The following is a 19716-nucleotide window of genomic DNA, read 5'->3' as shown; positions in this document are numbered from 1 at the left end:
CAGGACCGGTGCTTCAAACAGAAATGTTTGTTTGTTTTTCACACTTCTTTTTTCACCAATTGGATCCCGGAGAGTTATTATTCTCAATTATGTAACAGACTTGCTATTCTGTAAATTTCCAATATAACAATGGTCCTGCATCTATATCTATCTATCTATCTATCTATCTATCTATCTATCTATCTATCTATAACTATAATAAAGAAGAGTGTTTGTATGGGAAGGACAGAGGTGCGGAGGGCGGAAGGCGTATGTGCCAGCGTTCTGATTGGCTGCCGCTGTGGTGCTATTTGCATATGGTCTCTGATTGGCCAGCTTCAGTAGGAGCCCCTGGTGGAGAAGAGGGTTCATGGCAGAAACGGGGCATGACAGAAGGAAATTTGCATATTGACTCTGATTGGCCAGCCTCAAATCCAACATTCCGAGATGACAAAGAGAGGAAAGGAAAGGCCGGGGGCTGGGTCAGAACACTCCCAATACAGACCGAAATAGGCACACAGAGCCCCCATCACCCACTCTACATCCTACTGCAGTTTGGAGGAGTATGAACCATGGATGATGGGACTTGCAGTACCACCACTCACATTCTGAGACTGCTGTTAACCTCATCCAATGACTGATCAGGACCAAACTTCACACATAGACCTCTCATGACCCACTTTACATCCTGGTGTGGTTTGGCCGGGGATGGACCATGGATTATGGGACTTGCAGTACCATTGCTCAATTCTTCATACCACTGCAACCCTCATCCAATTACCAATAAATACCAAACTTGGCACACTGAGTCTCCATGACACACTCTACATCCAGGTGCAGTTTGAAGGAGGATGCACCATGGACGATGGGACTTGCAATACCTGCACTCCCTTCCTAAGACCATTACAACTGCCAACGATGATGGATCAGGACCACAATTTACACAGAGAGCCTGCATAACTCACTCTACATCCTGGTGCGGTTTGGAAGAATTTGACAATGGATGATGGGACCTGCAGTCACTTCACTCACTTCCTGAGACCACTGAGACCCTTGCCAATGACTCATCAAGACTAAACTTGGCACATGGAGCTTCAATGACCCACTCTACATCCTGGAGCAGTTTGGAGGACGACAGACCATGGATGATGGGACTTCAAGTACCTCCACTACCCAAGACTACTGCAAAACTCATCTAATGACCAATCAAGACCAACATTGGCACACAGAGCCCCCATGACCCACTCTACATCCTGCTGCAGTTTTGGAGAAGGGTGGACCATGGATGATGGAACTTCCAGTACCTTCACTCACATTCTGAGACCTCTGCAAACCTCATCCAATGACGGATCAAGACCAAACTTGGCACATAGACCTCTCATGACCCACTTTACGTCCTGGTGTTGTTTGGAAAAATTTGGAGATGGATGATGGGACTTGCAGTACCTTTGCTCACTTCCTGAGACCACTGAGACCCTCGCCAATGACTAATCAAGATTAAACTTGCCACATAGAGCTCCAATGACCCACTCTACATCCTGCTGCAGTTTGGAGGACAGACCATGGATGATGGGACTTCAAGTACCTCCACTCCCTTCCAAAGATTGCTGCAACCCTCTTCTAATGACCAATCAAGACGACACTTGGCACACAGAGTCCCCATGATCCACTCTACATCCTGCTGCAGTTTGAAAGGGGATGGACTTTGGATGATGGGACTTGCAGTACCTTCACTCACTTACTGACACCACTGCCACCCTCATCTAATGACTGATAAAGACCAAACTTGGCACACAGAGCCCCCATGACCCACTCTATATCCTGCTGCTGTTTGTAGGAGGATGGGCCATGGATGATGGGACTTCAAGTACCTTCACTCACTTCCTGAAAATAATGCCGCCATTATCCAAAGACCAATAAAGACCAAACTTGGCATACAGAACCGCCATTACCCACTTTCTCTAATAACCCGGGCAACGCCGGGTCCCCAAGCTAGTATATAATAAAGAAGAGTGTTTGTATGCGAAGGGCGGAAGTGTGGAGGGCGGACGTGTTTGTGGCAGCTTTCGGATTGGCTAGCCTGAAAGTTCCAAGATTCTGATTGGCTGCCGCTGTGGAGCTATTTGCATATGGTCTCTGATTGGCCAGCTTCAATAGGAGCCCCTGGTGGAGAAGAGGGTTCATGGCAGAAAGGGGGCATGACAGAAGGAAATTTGCATATGGTCTCTGATTGGCCAGCCTCAAATCCAACATTCCGAGATGAGAAAGAGAGGAAAGGAAAGGCCGGGGCCTGGGTCAGAACACTCCCAATACAGACCGAAATAGGCACACAGAGCCCCCATCACCCACTCTACATCCTACAGCAGTTTGGAGGAGTATGAACCATGGATGATGGGACTTGCAGTACCACCACTCACATTCTGAGACCGCTGTTAACCTTATCCAATGACTGATCAGGACCAAACTTCGCACAGAGACCTCTCATGGCCCACTTTACGTCCTGGTGTGGTTTGGTTGGGGATGGACCGTGGATTATGGGACTTGCAGTACCAATGCTCATTCTTCAGACCACTGCAACCCTCATCCAATTACCAAAAAATACCAAACTTGGCACACTGAGTCTCCATGACGCACTCTACATTCAGGTGCAGTTTGAAGGAGGATGCACCATGGACGATGGGACTTGCAATACCAGCACTCCCTTCCAAAAACCATTATAACTGCCAACAATGATGGATCAGGACCACAATTTACACAGAGAGCCCGCATAATCCACTCTACATCCTGGTGCGGTTTGGAAGAATTTGAAAATGGATGATGGGACTTGCAGTCACTTCACTCACTTCCTGAGAACACTGAGACCCTCGCCAATGACTGATCAAGACCAAACTTGGCACACAGAGTCCCCATGACCCACTCTACATCCTGGTGCACTTTTGAGGAGGACAGACCATGGATGATGGGACTTGAAGTACCACCACTCCCTTCCCAAGACAGCTGCAACCCTTATCTAATGTCTGATCAAGATCAAACTTGGCACACAGAGCCCCCATGACCCACTCTGCATCCTGCTGCAGTTTGAAGGAGGATCGACTTTGGATGATGGGACTTACAGTACCATCACTCACATTCTGAGACCGCTGTTAACCTCATCCAATGTCTGATCAGGACCAAACTTGCCACATAGACCTCTCATGACCCACTTTACCTCCTGGTGTGTGTTTGGCTGGGGATAGACCATGGATTATGGGACTTGCAGTACTGTTGCGCAATTCCTGAGACCACTGCAACGCTCATCCAATTACCGATAAAGACCAAACTTGGCACACTGAGTCTCCATGACGCACTCTACATCCAGGTGCAGTTTGAAGGAGGGTGCACCATGGATGATGGGACTTGCAATACCAGCACTCCCTTCCTAAAACCATTATAACTGCCAACAATGATGGATCAGGACCACAATTTACACAGAGAGCCCGCATAATCCACTCTACATCCTGGTGCGGTTTGGAAGAATTTGAAAATGGATGATGGGACTTGCAGTCACTTCACTCACTTCCTGAGAACACTGAGACCCTCGCCAATGACTGATCAAGACCAAACTTGGCACACAGAGTCCCCATGACCCACTCTACATCCTGGTGCACTTTTGAGGAGGACAGACCATGGATGATGGGACTTGAAGTACCACCACTCCCTTCCCAAGACAGCTGCAACCCTTATCTAATGTCTGATCAAGATCAAACTTGGCACACAGAGCCCCCATGACCCACTCTGCATCCTGCTGCAGTTTGAAGGAGGATCGACTTTGGATGATGGGACTTACAGTACCATCACTCACATTCTGAGACCGCTGTTAACCTCATCCAATGTCTGATCAGGACCAAACTTGCCACATAGACCTCTCATGACCCACTTTACCTCCTGGTGTGTGTTTGGCTGGGGATAGACCATGGATTATGGGACTTGCAGTACTGTTGCGCAATTCCTGAGACCACTGCAACCCTCATCCAATTACCGATAAAGACCAAACTTGGCACACTGAGTCTCCATGACGCACTCTACATCCAGGTGCAGTTTGAAGGAGGATGCACCATGGATGATGGGACTTGCAATACCTGCACTCCCTTCCTAAGACCATTACAACTGCCAACAATGATGGATCAGGACCACAATTTACACAGAGACCCAGCATGACCCACTCTACATCCTGGTGCGGTTTGGAAGAATTTGACAATGGATAATGGGACTTGCAGTACCTTCACTCACTTACTGACACCACTGCCACCCTCATCTAATGACTGATAAAGACCAAACTTGGCACACAGAGCCCCCATGACCCACTCTATATCCTGCTGCTGTTTGTAGGAGGATGGCCCATGGATGATGGGACTTCAGGTACCTTCACTCACTTCCTTAAAATAATGCAGTCATTATCCAAAGACCAATAAAGTCCAAACTTGGCATACAGAACCGCCATTACCCACTTTCTCTAATAACCCGGGCAACGCCGGGTCCCCAAGCTAGTAGATAATAAAGAGTCCCCACTCTTGGTGTATAACTCTTCAAGGACGGTATAGGTTAAGAAGAGCCACTTGAATTAAACATCTGATTGCTACAGAAAGTTAATCCAGATCTGCCATATTTATGTTTCTTGCAACACTTGAGTGACAATAGCATGACAGTTTTGTGTGTGTGTGTGTCAGGAGTGACTTGAGAAACTGCAAATCGCTTCTGGTGTGAGAGAATTGGCTGTCTGCAAGGACATTGCCCAGGGGATGCCTGGATGTTTTTGATGTTTTACCATCCTTGTGGGAGGCTTCTCTCATGTCCCTGCATGGGGAGCTGGAGATGACAGAGGGAGCTCAACCCGCTCTCCCCAGATGCAAATCGATGACCGGGTCAATCAACAGTCCTGCCGGCACAAGAATTTAATCCATTGCACCACCAGGGGCTCCCATGAGAAAATGCTGGTATGAGAGAATAGGTATTGCCTTTCTTTGGACCATCTACAGTTGCCTTATTTCCAATGGTCAAATTTGACAATGATTTTGCCACTGCTGTTTTGTAGAAAATGCAAATGTCCCTCAGATCAGAAGGGGCAGACAGTGTGTAGCATCACATTTAAGATTTAAAGAGATCGCATTCTTTCTTGACTGTTGCATCTCTCATTTTTAAGATTCATGACCTCTTTCTTGTCTTAGAAATGTTTTATGGAGCATATTTCCCCCTTTCTCTCTTTTTGCTGTTTCCAGGTACTTCATTTCTCATAAACCAAACAAGACCTGGCAACAAGTTTTCTGGTTTGCCATCAGCATTGCCATCAACAATGCCTACATCTTGTACAAAATGTCCGATGCCTACCATGTGAGAAAATACAGCCGAGTGCAGTTCGGTGAGAGACTTGTAAAAGAGCTGCTAGGCTTGGAGGATACTTCACCTTGTCATTGATGGATCGTTCCTGGTGGCTTAGGTTAGGATGGGAGAGTGGAAGAGAAGAAGACTGAGAAGAAGAAGATTCTGAAATGCCAAAATAAGGAGCATCACAAAATGACCAGGGAAGCCATTCGCGTGTTTGGGGTCTTTGACAAAGGCCCACTTATTCAGAGGGCTCTGAAGGGAGCAACATCTGAAAGCTGCACATATGAATGCACCGTGGGCACTTGTGCATTAGAAGTGAATTTATGTTCGTAGCTATTTCTTAATACTATTTGTCAAACAGGGTGTTAGTTGTTGTGTGAGCCCCCTTTCCTCCCCCATCCCCCCCGTACACTAACACAGCTTGACAGTTAAGACTGGGCAGTACATATTCGGATTTGAATAGTGTGATCAACACACAGTGTCAAGCGAGATGTGCTGTCTTGTGGCTGTGAATGTTCAGCACCTGGGGAGGGGTCACCAAGTCGTCTCTGGCAGAAAAATATTGAAAAATGTATAAATCTATTTTGCAAGCCTATTGTTAGGCAACAGCAACAAAGTCTTAGTGGATTGATGAAGATTTTATTTTCTTGCAGTGCTTTTGGATCATAGGGGTAAATGAAAGCAATTTTTTTATATAAATGAGTGGTCAGAAGCCGGAGGAGCTTACCAATCCAAACTAAAGTCATGTTGCCACCTCTGATGTCAACACAAGCTTTGGGGTTGACTTCAGTGATGTCATATTAGGAACACGAGATTACAATTTAATTGTAACAGCATGTCCCATTACTTTTCCAAAAACGAATCCGATGATATAGTGTGAGAACTACAAAAGTTCATTTGAATTTTGATTATTTTTATTTAATGTCAGTTGAATGGTTGTATAAACACTAGGCATGGGCAATCCATGGTTATAAATAGTTCTAAAGTACTTACAAAACTAGCGGGTGCTGGTGCTTTGCTTCTAAAGTGTTGTTGAAGTTCTGGTGGTGAAAATTTCAGAACTCTAGCAAAACTTTCAAAAAATTATTATTATTTCATTATTTTATGACGGAACCAATTAGGAACTGCCATTTATAATGAAATTTTGAAAGTTTGTTTAGCAACACTTTAGAAGCAAAGCACCAGCACCCCCTAGTTTTGTAAATACTTTAGAACTATTTAGAACCATGGATTGCCCGTCCCTAATAAACACAGATGCCCTAATCCAAGGATCCCCTATAGCTTGTTTGCTGTATTCTGTGTGCAGACCTAATCGGGAGTTTGACAACACAAGCAAGCAGATTCAGAGTCCTATTTACTTTATTTCAGAATATTATTGTATGCAAGCAATCAAATAAATTCATCACACATTGTGGGAATAGTAGACAGTAAGGTGGTTTTCCTACTGGCCTTTCTCAGCACCAATAAGAATACACTGCCCATTTATTTCTTTTCCATTCACATAGTGCTTGTAGGACACTATGTCTTTATCATGTGGCAGCATCTGTGGATTGGGTTCATAATACGATGTGTAATTCCTCCCATTTTCTCTTTCTTCCTCAACCCTGACACTTTCTAAAGTTAAGACTGATTGCTGGGCATTTTTAACTTAATGCTTGTATAACTTTACAGGAAATAATAGTCCACCAATAGAAGCATCTTTTGTATCTGCACACTTGGGATATTCTATAAGACTGGTTAGAAGAGACGTCTACTCATAATAGCTTTCTGCTAAAATGTGTTATCATAGGTTAGGTTGGTTTTGTTTTTAAGACTAAGTTGACAATATGATAGAAGCAATATTAAAAGTGTGCTTCTTCTAAGTAAGCATTGTCATAGGGAGTCTCCATAGGTCCTGAGAAGTACTGCCCAGTGGTAGACTATTTTCAGGAAGAAAACAGGCAAAGGAAGAAAGGAGACCTGCACATTGAATAAAGTGTTCTTCTATCACTACGTCATTAATGACAGCTTAGAACAATGGTTCCCAACCTTTGGTCCTCCAGGTGTTTTGGACTTCAACTGCCAGAAATCCCAGCCAGCTTACCAACTGTTAATAATTGTGGGAGCTGAAGTCCAAAACACTTGGAGGACCAAAGGTTGGGAACCACTCACTTAGAGCCATAACCCAGTCAAAGAGCTTAATGTGAGGATATCCATTTTCTGTGCTTCCCTCAAATTTCTGTGGCATTCAGTTGAATGTGTAAAGCAGCTATCATGAGTGTTGCTTCTTGTTAATAAGAAATGCTGTTCCTTCTCTAATTGTACATTTGGGCTGATCTTTAGAACATTAAACTAAAACAGAAAGGGCTACGTCATGGAACTTTATTGATAACCAAGTAGTGTTCTGTTAAAAAGAGCCCTGTAATGTTTTTGATTACAACTCACAGAATCTTGCTGCTGACTTTCCCAGTGAAGGTTGGTGGAAAGTGTATGTCCGAAGCTTGTGGAGGGCTACTACTGAGAGCTGAGCCAAGGACCAAAGCTAGATGCATCCTCAGGCCCACTCCTTGAATTTAGCAACCAGCATTATAGCCACTGTATTGTCGAAGGCTTTCATGGCCGAAATCACTGTGTTGTTGTAGGTTTTTCGGGTTGTATGCTCATGTTGTATAAGCATTCTCTCCTCACCAGATGCTTGCCACAGATGCAGGCAAAATGTCAGGAGATAATGCTTCTAGAACATGGCTATATAGCCCGAGAAACCTACAAACCTACAACAACCCATTATAGCCACTTTCTGGACTGTTGTGATACTAACATTTATTTTCTAATGTATAGTTTGTTTTATCCATTGTTAACCCCCTCCACCACCACCACCACCACCAATAAACACACCCTTCAGAGGTCCATACCTTGGGAATTTCACACCTCCTGTCCCATTTCCTCAGCCATGACCGCCACCTCTGACTCTAGAGAAATCAAAGGCTTGTCTAGTTAAATCTGATCCAGGAAATGAAGGCATTGATCTCCATATAGATTCTGCCCCAACAGTGAACTGTTCCTCTAGTCATCCAGTTTCTAGCATTGCAGCAATTTAAAGCATCAATGAAACATTTAGAAATAGAGAGTAGACATCTGAAAGAATTTAAGTTATATATAATTTAATTAAGAAAAGAGCTGGGAAGGTTATCAAGGGAAAGTAAACACAGCAAATGTAAGAATTTTAGGTAAGAATGAATTGCAGCATTCATTTTCTGTAGTGATGAGTACCTTGAGTCTGATGGCCATCTTGAAGATGTCTTGTAGCCTACACATTGATGCTGTAAAATCTACTTTTCCAAGCCTTTTTGCCGCATTCTGACCATTCTGAATTATTATTTTGGGTATCCTACTTTCTTTCTTTCTTTTTGTTTTGTTTTGCAAAAGACCCTTTGCAGCCACAGCATGGACCAAAAAGCAAACAAAATATAACCAATACAATTAAATCATAATGGATATACTGATACTTGATGAACCATCTCTGAAGTTTTCCTCAGAGATCACACATCACACTCAAAACATTATAACAACCACCACACAGCCTGGAGCCATATTCTTGTATGAAGAATTTGTCTACAATGAAAATTTTGCAACTTGGCAGGAACTTTTAATGGGAGGTGGCGCATACTTAAATATACGGGTTTCATACATAGGAAGCCATATTAGCTGATCTCACTACAAACACGTCATCAGCTCTAGAGAAAGGAAATACAGGATGGCATCCTGTTTGGAATGTACCACATTGTAAGTCCACTTAGGGCTGTGTACTTTAGAACTATAGTATTGCACAAGGGTTGTATTCCCAAGTGGGGAGCATCTTCCAGAACATTGTGAAGAGGAGCAGGCAGCATGGCTGCTGTGCAGTGCTCATGAAGAGCAACAGTATAACATTTTGCAGAACATGTTACTCTTGTGTGATGACAGCATATGGAAAGCAAATAGAATGTGCTCAACAAAGCCCATGAGGCACTGGTAGTCCAGAACATTATGCAGTAGAAACCTGGGGATGCTCTGTAGCTGTTAAAAAAAATATCCCCACCTTTTGCACTGCCCCATTGCATTGCAAGCATATTGCATGGTGTTGTATTGACTATCATTGCAAGACTGCTGTGTCAGCAAGATAACTACATCATTTTATTGCTGGCTTTTGTATTGGCACCCAAGTTATTATACACCCACAAACCATAGTGCCAGGACAGATCATATGTAGCACATAAACCTGATGTTGCTTTGGTTGTCTGGTGTTCCACTGCTCTTAATTAGCCATTCGTGCTATTGCTGTTGCCAGATCTGTGCTATCAAAATTTGACAACACCCTCCCACCCTGAATCTTAATTCAGGCTCTACTGACATGGCTTGAAGTATCTTGAGATGCAGCTTGGCAACATCTTTCCCCATCGGTCACTCTGTGCAACTTGATATCCGTGACTAGTGCTGAACCCAGGTCTTGGTATGTTATAGCCTTCCACACTGCGTGCAAGAGCTATAAAGACGATGTTCTACAAGCATCACACCCAGTGCCAGCCTTCACCAACTTGGCACCTTTCAATGTGATGGGCTATAATTTCATTTCAGGTACAATAAGATCATGAGACTTGTAGTCCAACAAAATCCAGGTTAGGAGAGCTGTCCATTAAGTGTACCTTATTCTCCCAAATGTTGATCTGTAGTATATTGTTAAGCAGTCCATAAAGTAGCTTATTTTAGAGTATAACATTAGGCACTACTCAGTAGAGCTAAGCATCTGTGAAAAACAAATACTGTATTGCTGCTCTTTCAATTTTAGGAAATAACTACAAATATTCACTGGGGACTCCTATAGCTTTTTATGTCTCCCTGTTTACTTGCTTGACGATTCTGTTAACATAGAACTCTCATATTTTCTTTCCCTGGGCTTTGCTCTGTAGCCATACTCTCCAGTTACTAGTCTTCCTTTTTGTTAATATGTGCCATTTTAGAAACCCCACTTCCTTTGTGCAGTTTTCCTGTACCATTTAATTTGTTTGGGGAGATCATTATTTCACTTTCTTATATGACTGATCTATGCAGTTAAATATTTCAAAAGTTCTGTTGAAAGACAGTGACTAAAAAGTATGCATTTTTATAGGGTCTTTGACTGATGCTCCCACGTCGCCCTCTGTTCTTCTAATGCTATTGCCACTGACCGGTCTGCTAATGAGAAGCTGTTCTATTTTTTCCCTGGTACAAGTTTCAATAGGCTTCAGTTGCAAATCAAGATCAAAGGCATCACTATTTCTGCATTTTGAGCTTCTATGATGCCTTCAAGTCAGGGCTTGAACAAGTTCCTTTTTTTTTTTTACCGTAGTAGCCAAACTGGCTGAGGAATTCAAGAAATTTAGTCCCATGAAGTAACTTATCCTGGCTCAAATTATTTTTAAAGCTATACTTTTAAGGTTATTCAATTCATTACCCATAAAGTACAATACCTCTTTCTCAAATAACTTCCAAAATCAGGGATGAAACAGAAGAAAGAGATATGGGATCATAATTAAGGAAAGAGGGCAAAACCAGCAACATTCCAGATACTGAGCTTCACAGTCTCTTCTGAGGGATGTGTCATGCCATCTTGATGAACCCAGGCTGCAGAAGGGCTAACCTAAAACACTGATCAGTCAGCTGGAGAGCATGCCCAGCAATGAAGCATTTCTGAAATGTCAACTGCCATCAGCAAGAGAGCAACTCACTGCATTGAGGGAAATGGATGGGAACTGGGATGTATACAGGCCATGCGTCTTGCATATTAAAGGCCATCTTCCACCTGCAGAGCCTCCAGCTATCCAGAAGCGAAGACCAGCTCTCTAAAAATAGAGCACCCAGTGGATCTGTAGTTGGGGACAGGTGGACAGGGAATCCAAATTCAGTTTTACATCTGCTCCCTCACAACATTTATCCCAAATTGTACAATAGTTCTGTGCTGCCAAAGCTGGCTTAGGATGTAGTCCAGCCCTTATACAACTTGGAGCAAATGTAAGAGGAACAGCTGTAAAATCAAAAAGACGACAAACTAGCCATGTAGTCATAGATGAAGCAGCTGTTTTGCTAGAAACATAAAAGACAGGAGGTGGGTGCTCTAACAGGCTGGAAAACATGCAAAAACTACTCCAGAAACACACTAAAAATGTGCACACCTTTATCTCTAGGTGCTACCACTGGTTTTAAAGGGAATTGGCTTAATTTAAATGGTCTAGCAGATTGTCTTTTCCTATGCAGAACTAAACTCAATATAGTGATTTCAAAGGGCTTAACATCAAAAGGCCACATAACCAGCAAAAACAGTGTTTTCATTAATAGTTAAGAGATTCATGCTATTTTTTGTTTATTTAAAATTGTGTTTTATGGAGCTTCTAAGCAAGAGTGTTAAATGTCCCCAACTCCACTCTCAAGGGAGTTTTCATAATTCAAGAGCAGGTTCCTTTTAGACCCAGGGCTGAAGAGGGCTTCCAGGGACACCTGCCAAAAAGCACTGCATATTTTGAGTTGTGAAGTGCCCACCTCTTCTCTCCTGCCTTGTGCTGTCGTTCCGTGCCACAACATGCCTTTTCAGATTACAACAAAAAAACAAAGCTAAAACAAAAATCGTTAGACTTTCCCACTTTTTTTAAAAAAGCACTGACAATATGATATTTTGCCTATCAAACTAACATCATACAGCCCGAAAAACTTACAATAAGTTACATCATGATTATAGAAATAGAAACACAGTTTTCTTCAGCTACCCTGATGCAAAATGCATTTTCCTGGAGAATCAATGCCATTTTGTTGTTCAGAGGGATATTTCCCTTCCAAATAATGGCACAAATCCTGTTGGAGCATTGCATGTTTGTAAGCGAGATTGACCCTGCAAGGAATAGAAATGTGAGGGTTTGCAACCTCCATATCCAATAAAGGCTACAGTTATGTGACTCATAGCAGAAGCAGCAAAAGGACTGGGGTGAATTGGGACTAATACACCATGATGCCCATTAGGGACACAATGTGAGCTTATTCTCCATCTTGAGTATTCATGTATAGGTTGACCTTGTATATAAGTTAGGTTTGTGACCTAAACAAAAACTTAGTGGCATATGATACATAATTTCCCTCCAAACTTTTACAAAGGTATAAAGGGAACATTCTGAGGAAGTGCTAAAGAGAAGGAGAGGATCTGTTTATTTAAGGGGTTACAATGTGTAAATTGTGGCACTGACCTTAAAATTAAGACAGAAAGACAAATACAGGTAGGGAAGGAAATACATATGGGAAAAAAGAATGGGATGACGAAGAAGAGGAAGGAAAGCAACGTGCCTCTATTGGAGACCCAGCATGAAAGCAGTGATAAGTGACAGAGGAAAAAAAATGCCCCCATGCCATTATTCTTTCCTTGCAGCCATTCCTCTTCTCTATTTCCTTGCCTCCTTTTTTGGCCCATTGGCATTTACCAGTAACCATTTGGGACACCTGAAGCAGAGCAGAGTGGCAAAGTTCATTTTTAATATAAGTGTCTTGTAGTCTCTGCAAATCTCATGAGCTTTATACAAAAAGTCCCTATTCAAAACGACCATCACCATTCTGCTCTGCTTCAAGCACCCAAAATGACTGAGAGCAGAAATTTCCAGCGACAATCCACAAATATGTCATCCACGTTTTGGAGGTTTATTTTTTGTCAAATTATTATTTGATGTATACATGAGTATATGTGGTACTTATTCCCGACTGCTTGTGTCCTCCCATAATTATGGACTGGAGACCAGCAATGGTTCTCAACATGTGGGTCCTCAGGTGTTTTGGCCTACAACTCCCAGAAATCCCAGCCAGTTTATCAGCTGTTTGGATTTCTGGGAGTCGAATCCAAAACATCTGGGGACCCACATGTTGAGAACCACTGACCTACAGCTTTCGTAGGGCATGCATAGCATAGCCAATGGCAAGGGAGCATGGGAACTGTAGTTCAAAAAGGCTAGAAGGCCAAAGGCCTTTCGCATGCCCCCCTTTCTCTACATATGGGCAGTCTAAGTGTTCAAAAAATACCAGTCATTTTTAAACATTGGACTTGGAACATTATGGCTACCCAGGCAGGTATGAAGAATGAGCATCTTTATGGCAAGTGCTGTGACAGCAAACCCTCAGTGGGACCCCTCAATGGCCTGTAACTCCTCATTAAAGATACCAGACACAGTAGACACTGCCATAGTTCTGTGGCAAGCTGCATTTTCCAGGACATTTGTTGTTGCTCAAGGGGATTTGGTATGCTCTTTAGAGTCTAGTGGCATCAGCTATTCTTCTGGACTTGATGAAAAATCACAGTTATCCCACGTTTGCCTATCACTCTTTATGAAGTAGAACTTTAATCACTCTAAAAGTAGCTGGTGCAACATTTCTGTATAAAGAAACATCACTCTCCTCAGTCTGTTACTGCAAACATTTGCTATCATGTCTGTTTAGGCTAGATTGGATTAACCCCATCTAAGTGAATGATACAGTGCTTTCACATCATGTTGACTAGGCTGAGCTGTTTCATTTCAAGTATTTAACAAAGAGGCATTATTCAGAATAGATACAGTGCTACAACACTTGGGTTGTAGGTTTTTCGGTCTGTATGGCCATGTTCTAGAAGCATCTGTGGCAAACATCCTCAGAGGTTGTGAGGTCTGTTGGAAACTAGAAAAATTGGGTTTATATATCTGTGGAAAGTCCAGGGTGGGAATTAAAATGAACAAAATCTGGCTAACAGTATTAAAAAAAACTCTAAAATTATAACAGTAAATAAAGAACAACACCCAAACACAGGGGAACTCCAGACAAGAAACAATCAAGGACAGCTAATTGCCCCGAAGAAAGGATTTCCCCAGGTAGTAACAAGCCACACCTAAAAACTGTCAGACCACCAAATGCTAATCCCGGTGGCCAATTGAAACCACCTAGCTCCAACAAACAAGAGTTCTTTCTCCCACCCTGGACTTTCCACAGATATATAAACCCAAATGTCCTAGTTTCCAACAGACCTCACAACCTCTGAGGATGCCTGCCACAGATGCAGGTGAAACGTCAGGACAGAATGTTTCTAGAAGATAGCCGTACAGCCCCGAAAAACCTACAACAACCCAGTGATTCTGGCCATGAAAGCCTTCAATACTACCACACTTGTTTCCTTCAAGCAAGTGACAGCAGGAAGTTGCAAGAACTAGGAAGCACTGAGTTGTAGTAGGTTTTTTGGGCTATATGACCATGTTCTAGAAGCATTCTCTCCTGATGTTTCACCTGCATTTATGGCAGGCATCCCCAGAGGTTGTGAGGTCTTCTGAGGATGCCTGCCATAGATGCAGGTAAAACAACAACCCAGTGATTCAGGCCATGAAAACCTTCGACAATAACTAGGAAGCAGTTTTTTATTTTCTTCCAGCAGCAATCTCTCCAAGATTTTCATGCAAGGAAAAGGAAATGTTGCAAGTGGGATGCAGAGCCGAAGACATCACTCACAAATATCTAATAGCAGCTCAGGGAATGGCTGCGGAGAGAGCCAGCCTTTCATGCCTCTGAGTACTGGGTGCCATTTCCCTAGAATGCCAAGGAGAGGAATCCCGAAGACACCTGTCATTCAGAGAATGATCCAACTCAACTACTATGCACTTGTTCTCAGAATGATCTTTCAGGGACATTTCCAAATTAGTCTTTGTTAAGGCATTCAGTTAACAAAGACCTCACACTTCATGATAGAATTACACAGTTTAGATGGTTGATGTAGTGGTGAGGGTACTAGCAATTGGATTAATTGTCTACCCCTCTAGATGTTTGTGACCTACAAGTCTGCAATATTTGGAGGACCATGATTCCCACATGTGGTCTACTATGACCAACTATATGTGATGTTTCCCAATGTATAGGACTGCAACTCCATCACCCTTGATCATTGGCTGGGGCTAATGGGAGGTGTTGTGCAACAGGATACTCTGATCTACAGCTTAGTGTGTTTATTGCTTTTGTGGTGCTCATTTTTAATCTGACATGGCCAGAACATTTGAAAAAAATCAGTTTATAAACTGGGCATCAAAAATGGAATTTATGGCAATCAGTTTATAAACTGGGCATCAAAAATGGAAGAATTAATTGGCAGATATACGCATATTTTGCCCAACTCTATATTTGACATATTAATAAAAATGGAAAAAAAGCAGAAATTTGAATAGTGGCTTCCTTTAAATCTGAAAAAAAAGTTTGAAATTCTATCTTGCTTTGGTTTACAAACTGCTCAATTTTCCTGGTTTTTGGAGCTTCAGATTGGGGGGGGGGGGGGGGGGACCCATTGTTTAATAAAATGGGCCTAAACTAATATTGGAGAAAAAAAATACTTGGTTTGACTATAGCCCCCAGTATTCCCCACCCAAACTCTCCATAGGAGATCTTGGGCAATGGAGTCCCAAAAAGTAGTTTTCCCAAAGCAAATGACACCGGTCCATCTTGATCCATCCCATCTCCATATCCCAGAAAGTCAAGGCTGCTACACCATCAGTTGATGCACTGCAGCAAGAACTCAGGAGCCAACTTCACGTAAACAGGCAAAACCACCATAAAGGGGGAAAACCCTACATATGCTGAAAGGAAGGCCTGCGAAGTACAATGATATATTTATTACCTGCTACAAACCTGTTGGACCTTCCATTTTCTGCAACTGACATTCCATCAAATGAAGTGACTGTACAGAACACTATTGTAGTGTTGTTGTTGTTGTTAAAAATGTGTATTCAACTACCTGTGTGTTTTCCAGCTATGCTCACAACAGACACACACAAATATGATTGCTGTTCAGTTGCAAGCTTCCAGTTTCCTTCCCCAGAGTGTGTTAAAAACAAAGACATTCTGTTCAGCGATGTCAATGTAGGTTAAACGTGCAGTGCTGTTTTACCATTTGGTTTTAAAGATCAATTTTATACATATGTACTCGTTCAGGAAATGCATGTGTGGACTCCGACACACGAATGAAGTTCCCACCTGTATTTCTGACTCCTTGGTTCAAGTGAAGACCTATCTTTGTGACTACGGTTTTTGTTCTACACAAAGCCACGCTTGCAATAAATTTTTACAAGTTTTCTACACCATGAGCTAAATTCTGAGTTCCAAAATGTGAAATGTGGTAATCAAACAACTAAATGGATTTATAGTATCACTCTGATTTCTTGTCATGTGATTCTTTTCTTCCCCCTTCAACAAAGTTTGTTTACAATCAGCAACTTTGAAATACAATCAAATATAAATTACTTGCCTCTTTGGGTATTATTTTTATGGGAATTATAAGGAAGATGTTGCGTTGATGGCAATGTTTGTGTGTGTGCATGAGAGACGGAGGGATGGTCAGCTACTATCCTGTAGAACAGTGGTTCTGAACCTGTGGGTCTCCAGGTGTTTTGGCCTACAACTCCCAGAAATCCCAGCCAGTTTACCAGCTGTTAGAATTTTTGGGAGTTAAAGGCCAAAACATCTGGGGACCCACAGGTTGAGAACCACTGCTATAGAATCAATTCCATTTGATATCACTTCAACTGATATGGCTCAATGCTATATGGTCCTGGGAGTTGTAGTTTGGTGAGGCTCCAGCTTTCTCTTTTGGCAGAGAAAGTTAAAGACCTTGTAAAACTGCAGCTTGCATGAGCCTATGGCAGTGGTTCCCAACCTTTTTTTGACAAGGGACCTCGTTGACCAGGGACCACTCTCCAACATTAGTACCAAAAGGGTTATGAATCAGTTTTTGGTCAACTTTAGACTCAATTTAGTTATTTCGGGTGCTGATTCAAAAAATTGCATTGGATAGACCACATCAGCTCTAGTTTCTGATATAGAATATATGCAACCCAATAGTTACCATCTGCTCGCCCACAGAAAACCATATTAATAATCTAAAGCTGATGTGGTAGGAATCTTGTGTGTGTAGTCAGCCTCTTCCCTCCTGACATCCCCGTTGCATTGGCACTGTAAGAGTTTTGCGAGACTAATCGCTCTCTTTGTTTCATGGTTTCAAGGCAACAGTGTAGTAATGATGAGGCTGCGGACCATATTTTCGTTTTTGTGGACCACTGGTGGTGTACGGACCATATGCTGGGAACCACTGGTCTATGGTATTCAGCCATGGTAGCTCAAACATTAATTCTACAGTGTAAACATACCTGAAAAAAGGGGGGGGGGGGGAGAGAGAGAGCGAGACACGGGAGATGATGGAATAAAAAATGTTTAAAATTATCTGTAAAATACATGGAATCTGGGCACTCCATATCTGGAGGCCTGAGCTACTCAGCTCCTGTTCAACTTACTTCCAAAGGCATGGATAAATCTTGGGGAGTACAATGTACAACTGTATCACTGACAAATAGATTTTTAAAGGATGCATAAACAAGAATTATGAACAAAGAAAATCTTCTCATGTTCCTTCAGCTGAAACTCTGACCCTACCAGCTGAAAACCTGGGCCCACGTCACTATATATTGTGGCATTTTCTTAGCTCCAGATGGGCCTGCTCTTAGCTCCAGCATTTCATCTTCCCAAAATCCAAACCCCAGCAGCTCTAGCAAGCATTACCAATATAATGAAAAATGCTGGATATAAAATATTCAACCCTGATCTAAAGGAATCCCATCAGACCTAAAGTTCAGGCCTATGCTCAGCATAAAATTCATTTTATACTCAGCCATATTTATACCCGATATCCAATACATTCCTTGTTGGAGAAGAGTATTTGATTGCTCATTGGCAATGATTTACCATGTCATCTAGCATTTTGATGATATTTGACAGTTGACGTACAGTGGAATTTGCTCACTTGCTGATTTGGCAGTATTAGAAAGCTATACTAAAAGGAAGAAAAACAACCCATGCTCCAAAACGTCAAGATTTGACATTTCATCATATTATAAAAATATCTAGAATTTTACATAACCATGCGCATTTTAAATGTTAGGTGAATGCATGAAGTCTGGAATAAATGTCCATCCTTGGTACGCTATTAAAATAATAAATATATAAATTATACAAATGGTGAATGAAGACTTAAAAACTGAAACATATGGAAAAATGCAGCAAAAATTTGGAACTTTAAATGAGAAATTGGTGGCTTCTACCACTTGCTGGGAAGGCAATGACATGTTACTGATTTATGCCATTATGCTGCAGACATGGCTGAAAATCTACATTCACACTATGTTCTCACATTATTGGGAATGGCAAAAGAATTGTGCATCAGTTCTGAGAGTTCAGCATTCATTTAAAAGGAGAAAAATCAGCTAATTTTCCAGGCATTTCCAATAGTCCTCCAATTAAGCATTATTTATGACAACTGTAAAATGTGGGGTTGCATCCAAATGGAGCGAGTGAAAAGCAATATAGCTTATGCAATTGTGGGTCACCAGAGAGCCTACTGAGAACTTCAGCACTCCCTAGACAACTGCTGCCAAAGGAGCTGAAGTGTCCTCAGTGTGGAATTTGCTTCAGTGTAGCTGGGGGATCTATGAAAACCAAATACAAGCATGTTACCAAATAAGGCCAAGTTACTAACAGGATAGGTTCTGCAAGTTTTTTTTTCTTAAATTGAATTGGTATTTAAGTTGGAACAGGCACATTTTAAGTGTAACCCCAGATCTATCTATCTATCTATCTATCTATCTATCTATCTATCTATCTATCTATCTATCTGCTTTGAATGATACCACTTTGATGGCTGAAAGTGAGGAGGAGCCGAGGAGCCTTCTAACCAAGGTGAAAGAAGAAAGTGCAAAAGCTGGGTTGCAATTAAACATAAAAAAAACCCAAGATTATGGCAACCAGACTGATTGATAACTGGTAAATAGTGGGAGAAAAAAAATGTGGAGTCCGTGACAGACTTTGTATTTCTAGGTGCAAAGATTACTGCAGATGCAGACTGCAGCCAGGAAATCAGAAGACGTTTACTTCGTGGGAGGAGAGCAATGACCAATCTTGATAAAATAGTGTAGAGTAGAGACATCACACTGGCAACGAAGATCCTCATAGTTAAACCAACGGTATTCCCTGTAGTAACCTACGGATGTGAGAGCTGGACCATAGGGAAGGCTGAGCGAAGGAAGATAGATGCTTTTGAACTGTGGTACTGGAGGAAAGTTCTGAGAGTGCCTTGGACCGCAAGAAGATCCAACCAGTCCATACTTCAGGAAATAAAGCCCGACTGCTAATTGGAGGGGAGGATATTAGAGGCAAAGATGAAGTACTTTGGCCACATCATGAGAAGACAGGAAAACTTGGAGAAGACAATGATGCTGGGGAAAGTGGAAGGAAAAAGGAAGAGGGGCCGACCAAGGGCAAGATGGATGGATGGCATCCTTGAAGTGACTGGCTTGACCT

The 19716-nt window shown here is 42.2% G+C and overlaps 1 protein-coding gene across 2 annotated transcripts in view; it reads left to right on the top strand.

Annotated features, from left to right (window-relative positions):
• Window positions 1-16610, top strand: part of PGBD5 (piggyBac transposable element derived 5) — a 123278-nt gene extending 106668 nt beyond the window's left edge. Inside the window, exons 7-8 of one of the 2 annotated variants that reach the window (XR_010909387.1) lie at window positions 5235-7359; window positions 7476-16610. Coding sequence is in view for 1 of the 2 variants with exons in the window: in XM_060753800.2 (XP_060609783.2) it covers window positions 5235-5430 (196 nt within the window). In the remaining variant the exon portion in view is untranslated. Of the gene's footprint in view, window positions 1-5234 lie in introns of both variants that reach the window. The other variant, XM_060753800.2, reaches the window with a different exon arrangement.
• The last annotated feature ends 3106 nt before the right edge of the window (window positions 16611-19716 follow it).

This window comes from Anolis sagrei, chromosome 1 (genome assembly GCF_037176765.1).
Source record: "Anolis sagrei isolate rAnoSag1 chromosome 1, rAnoSag1.mat, whole genome shotgun sequence".
Lineage (NCBI taxonomy): Eukaryota > Metazoa > Chordata > Lepidosauria > Squamata > Dactyloidae > Anolis > Anolis sagrei.
Note: the sequence above shows the minus strand (reverse complement) of the source record. Positions and strands in the feature narration are given on the sequence as shown.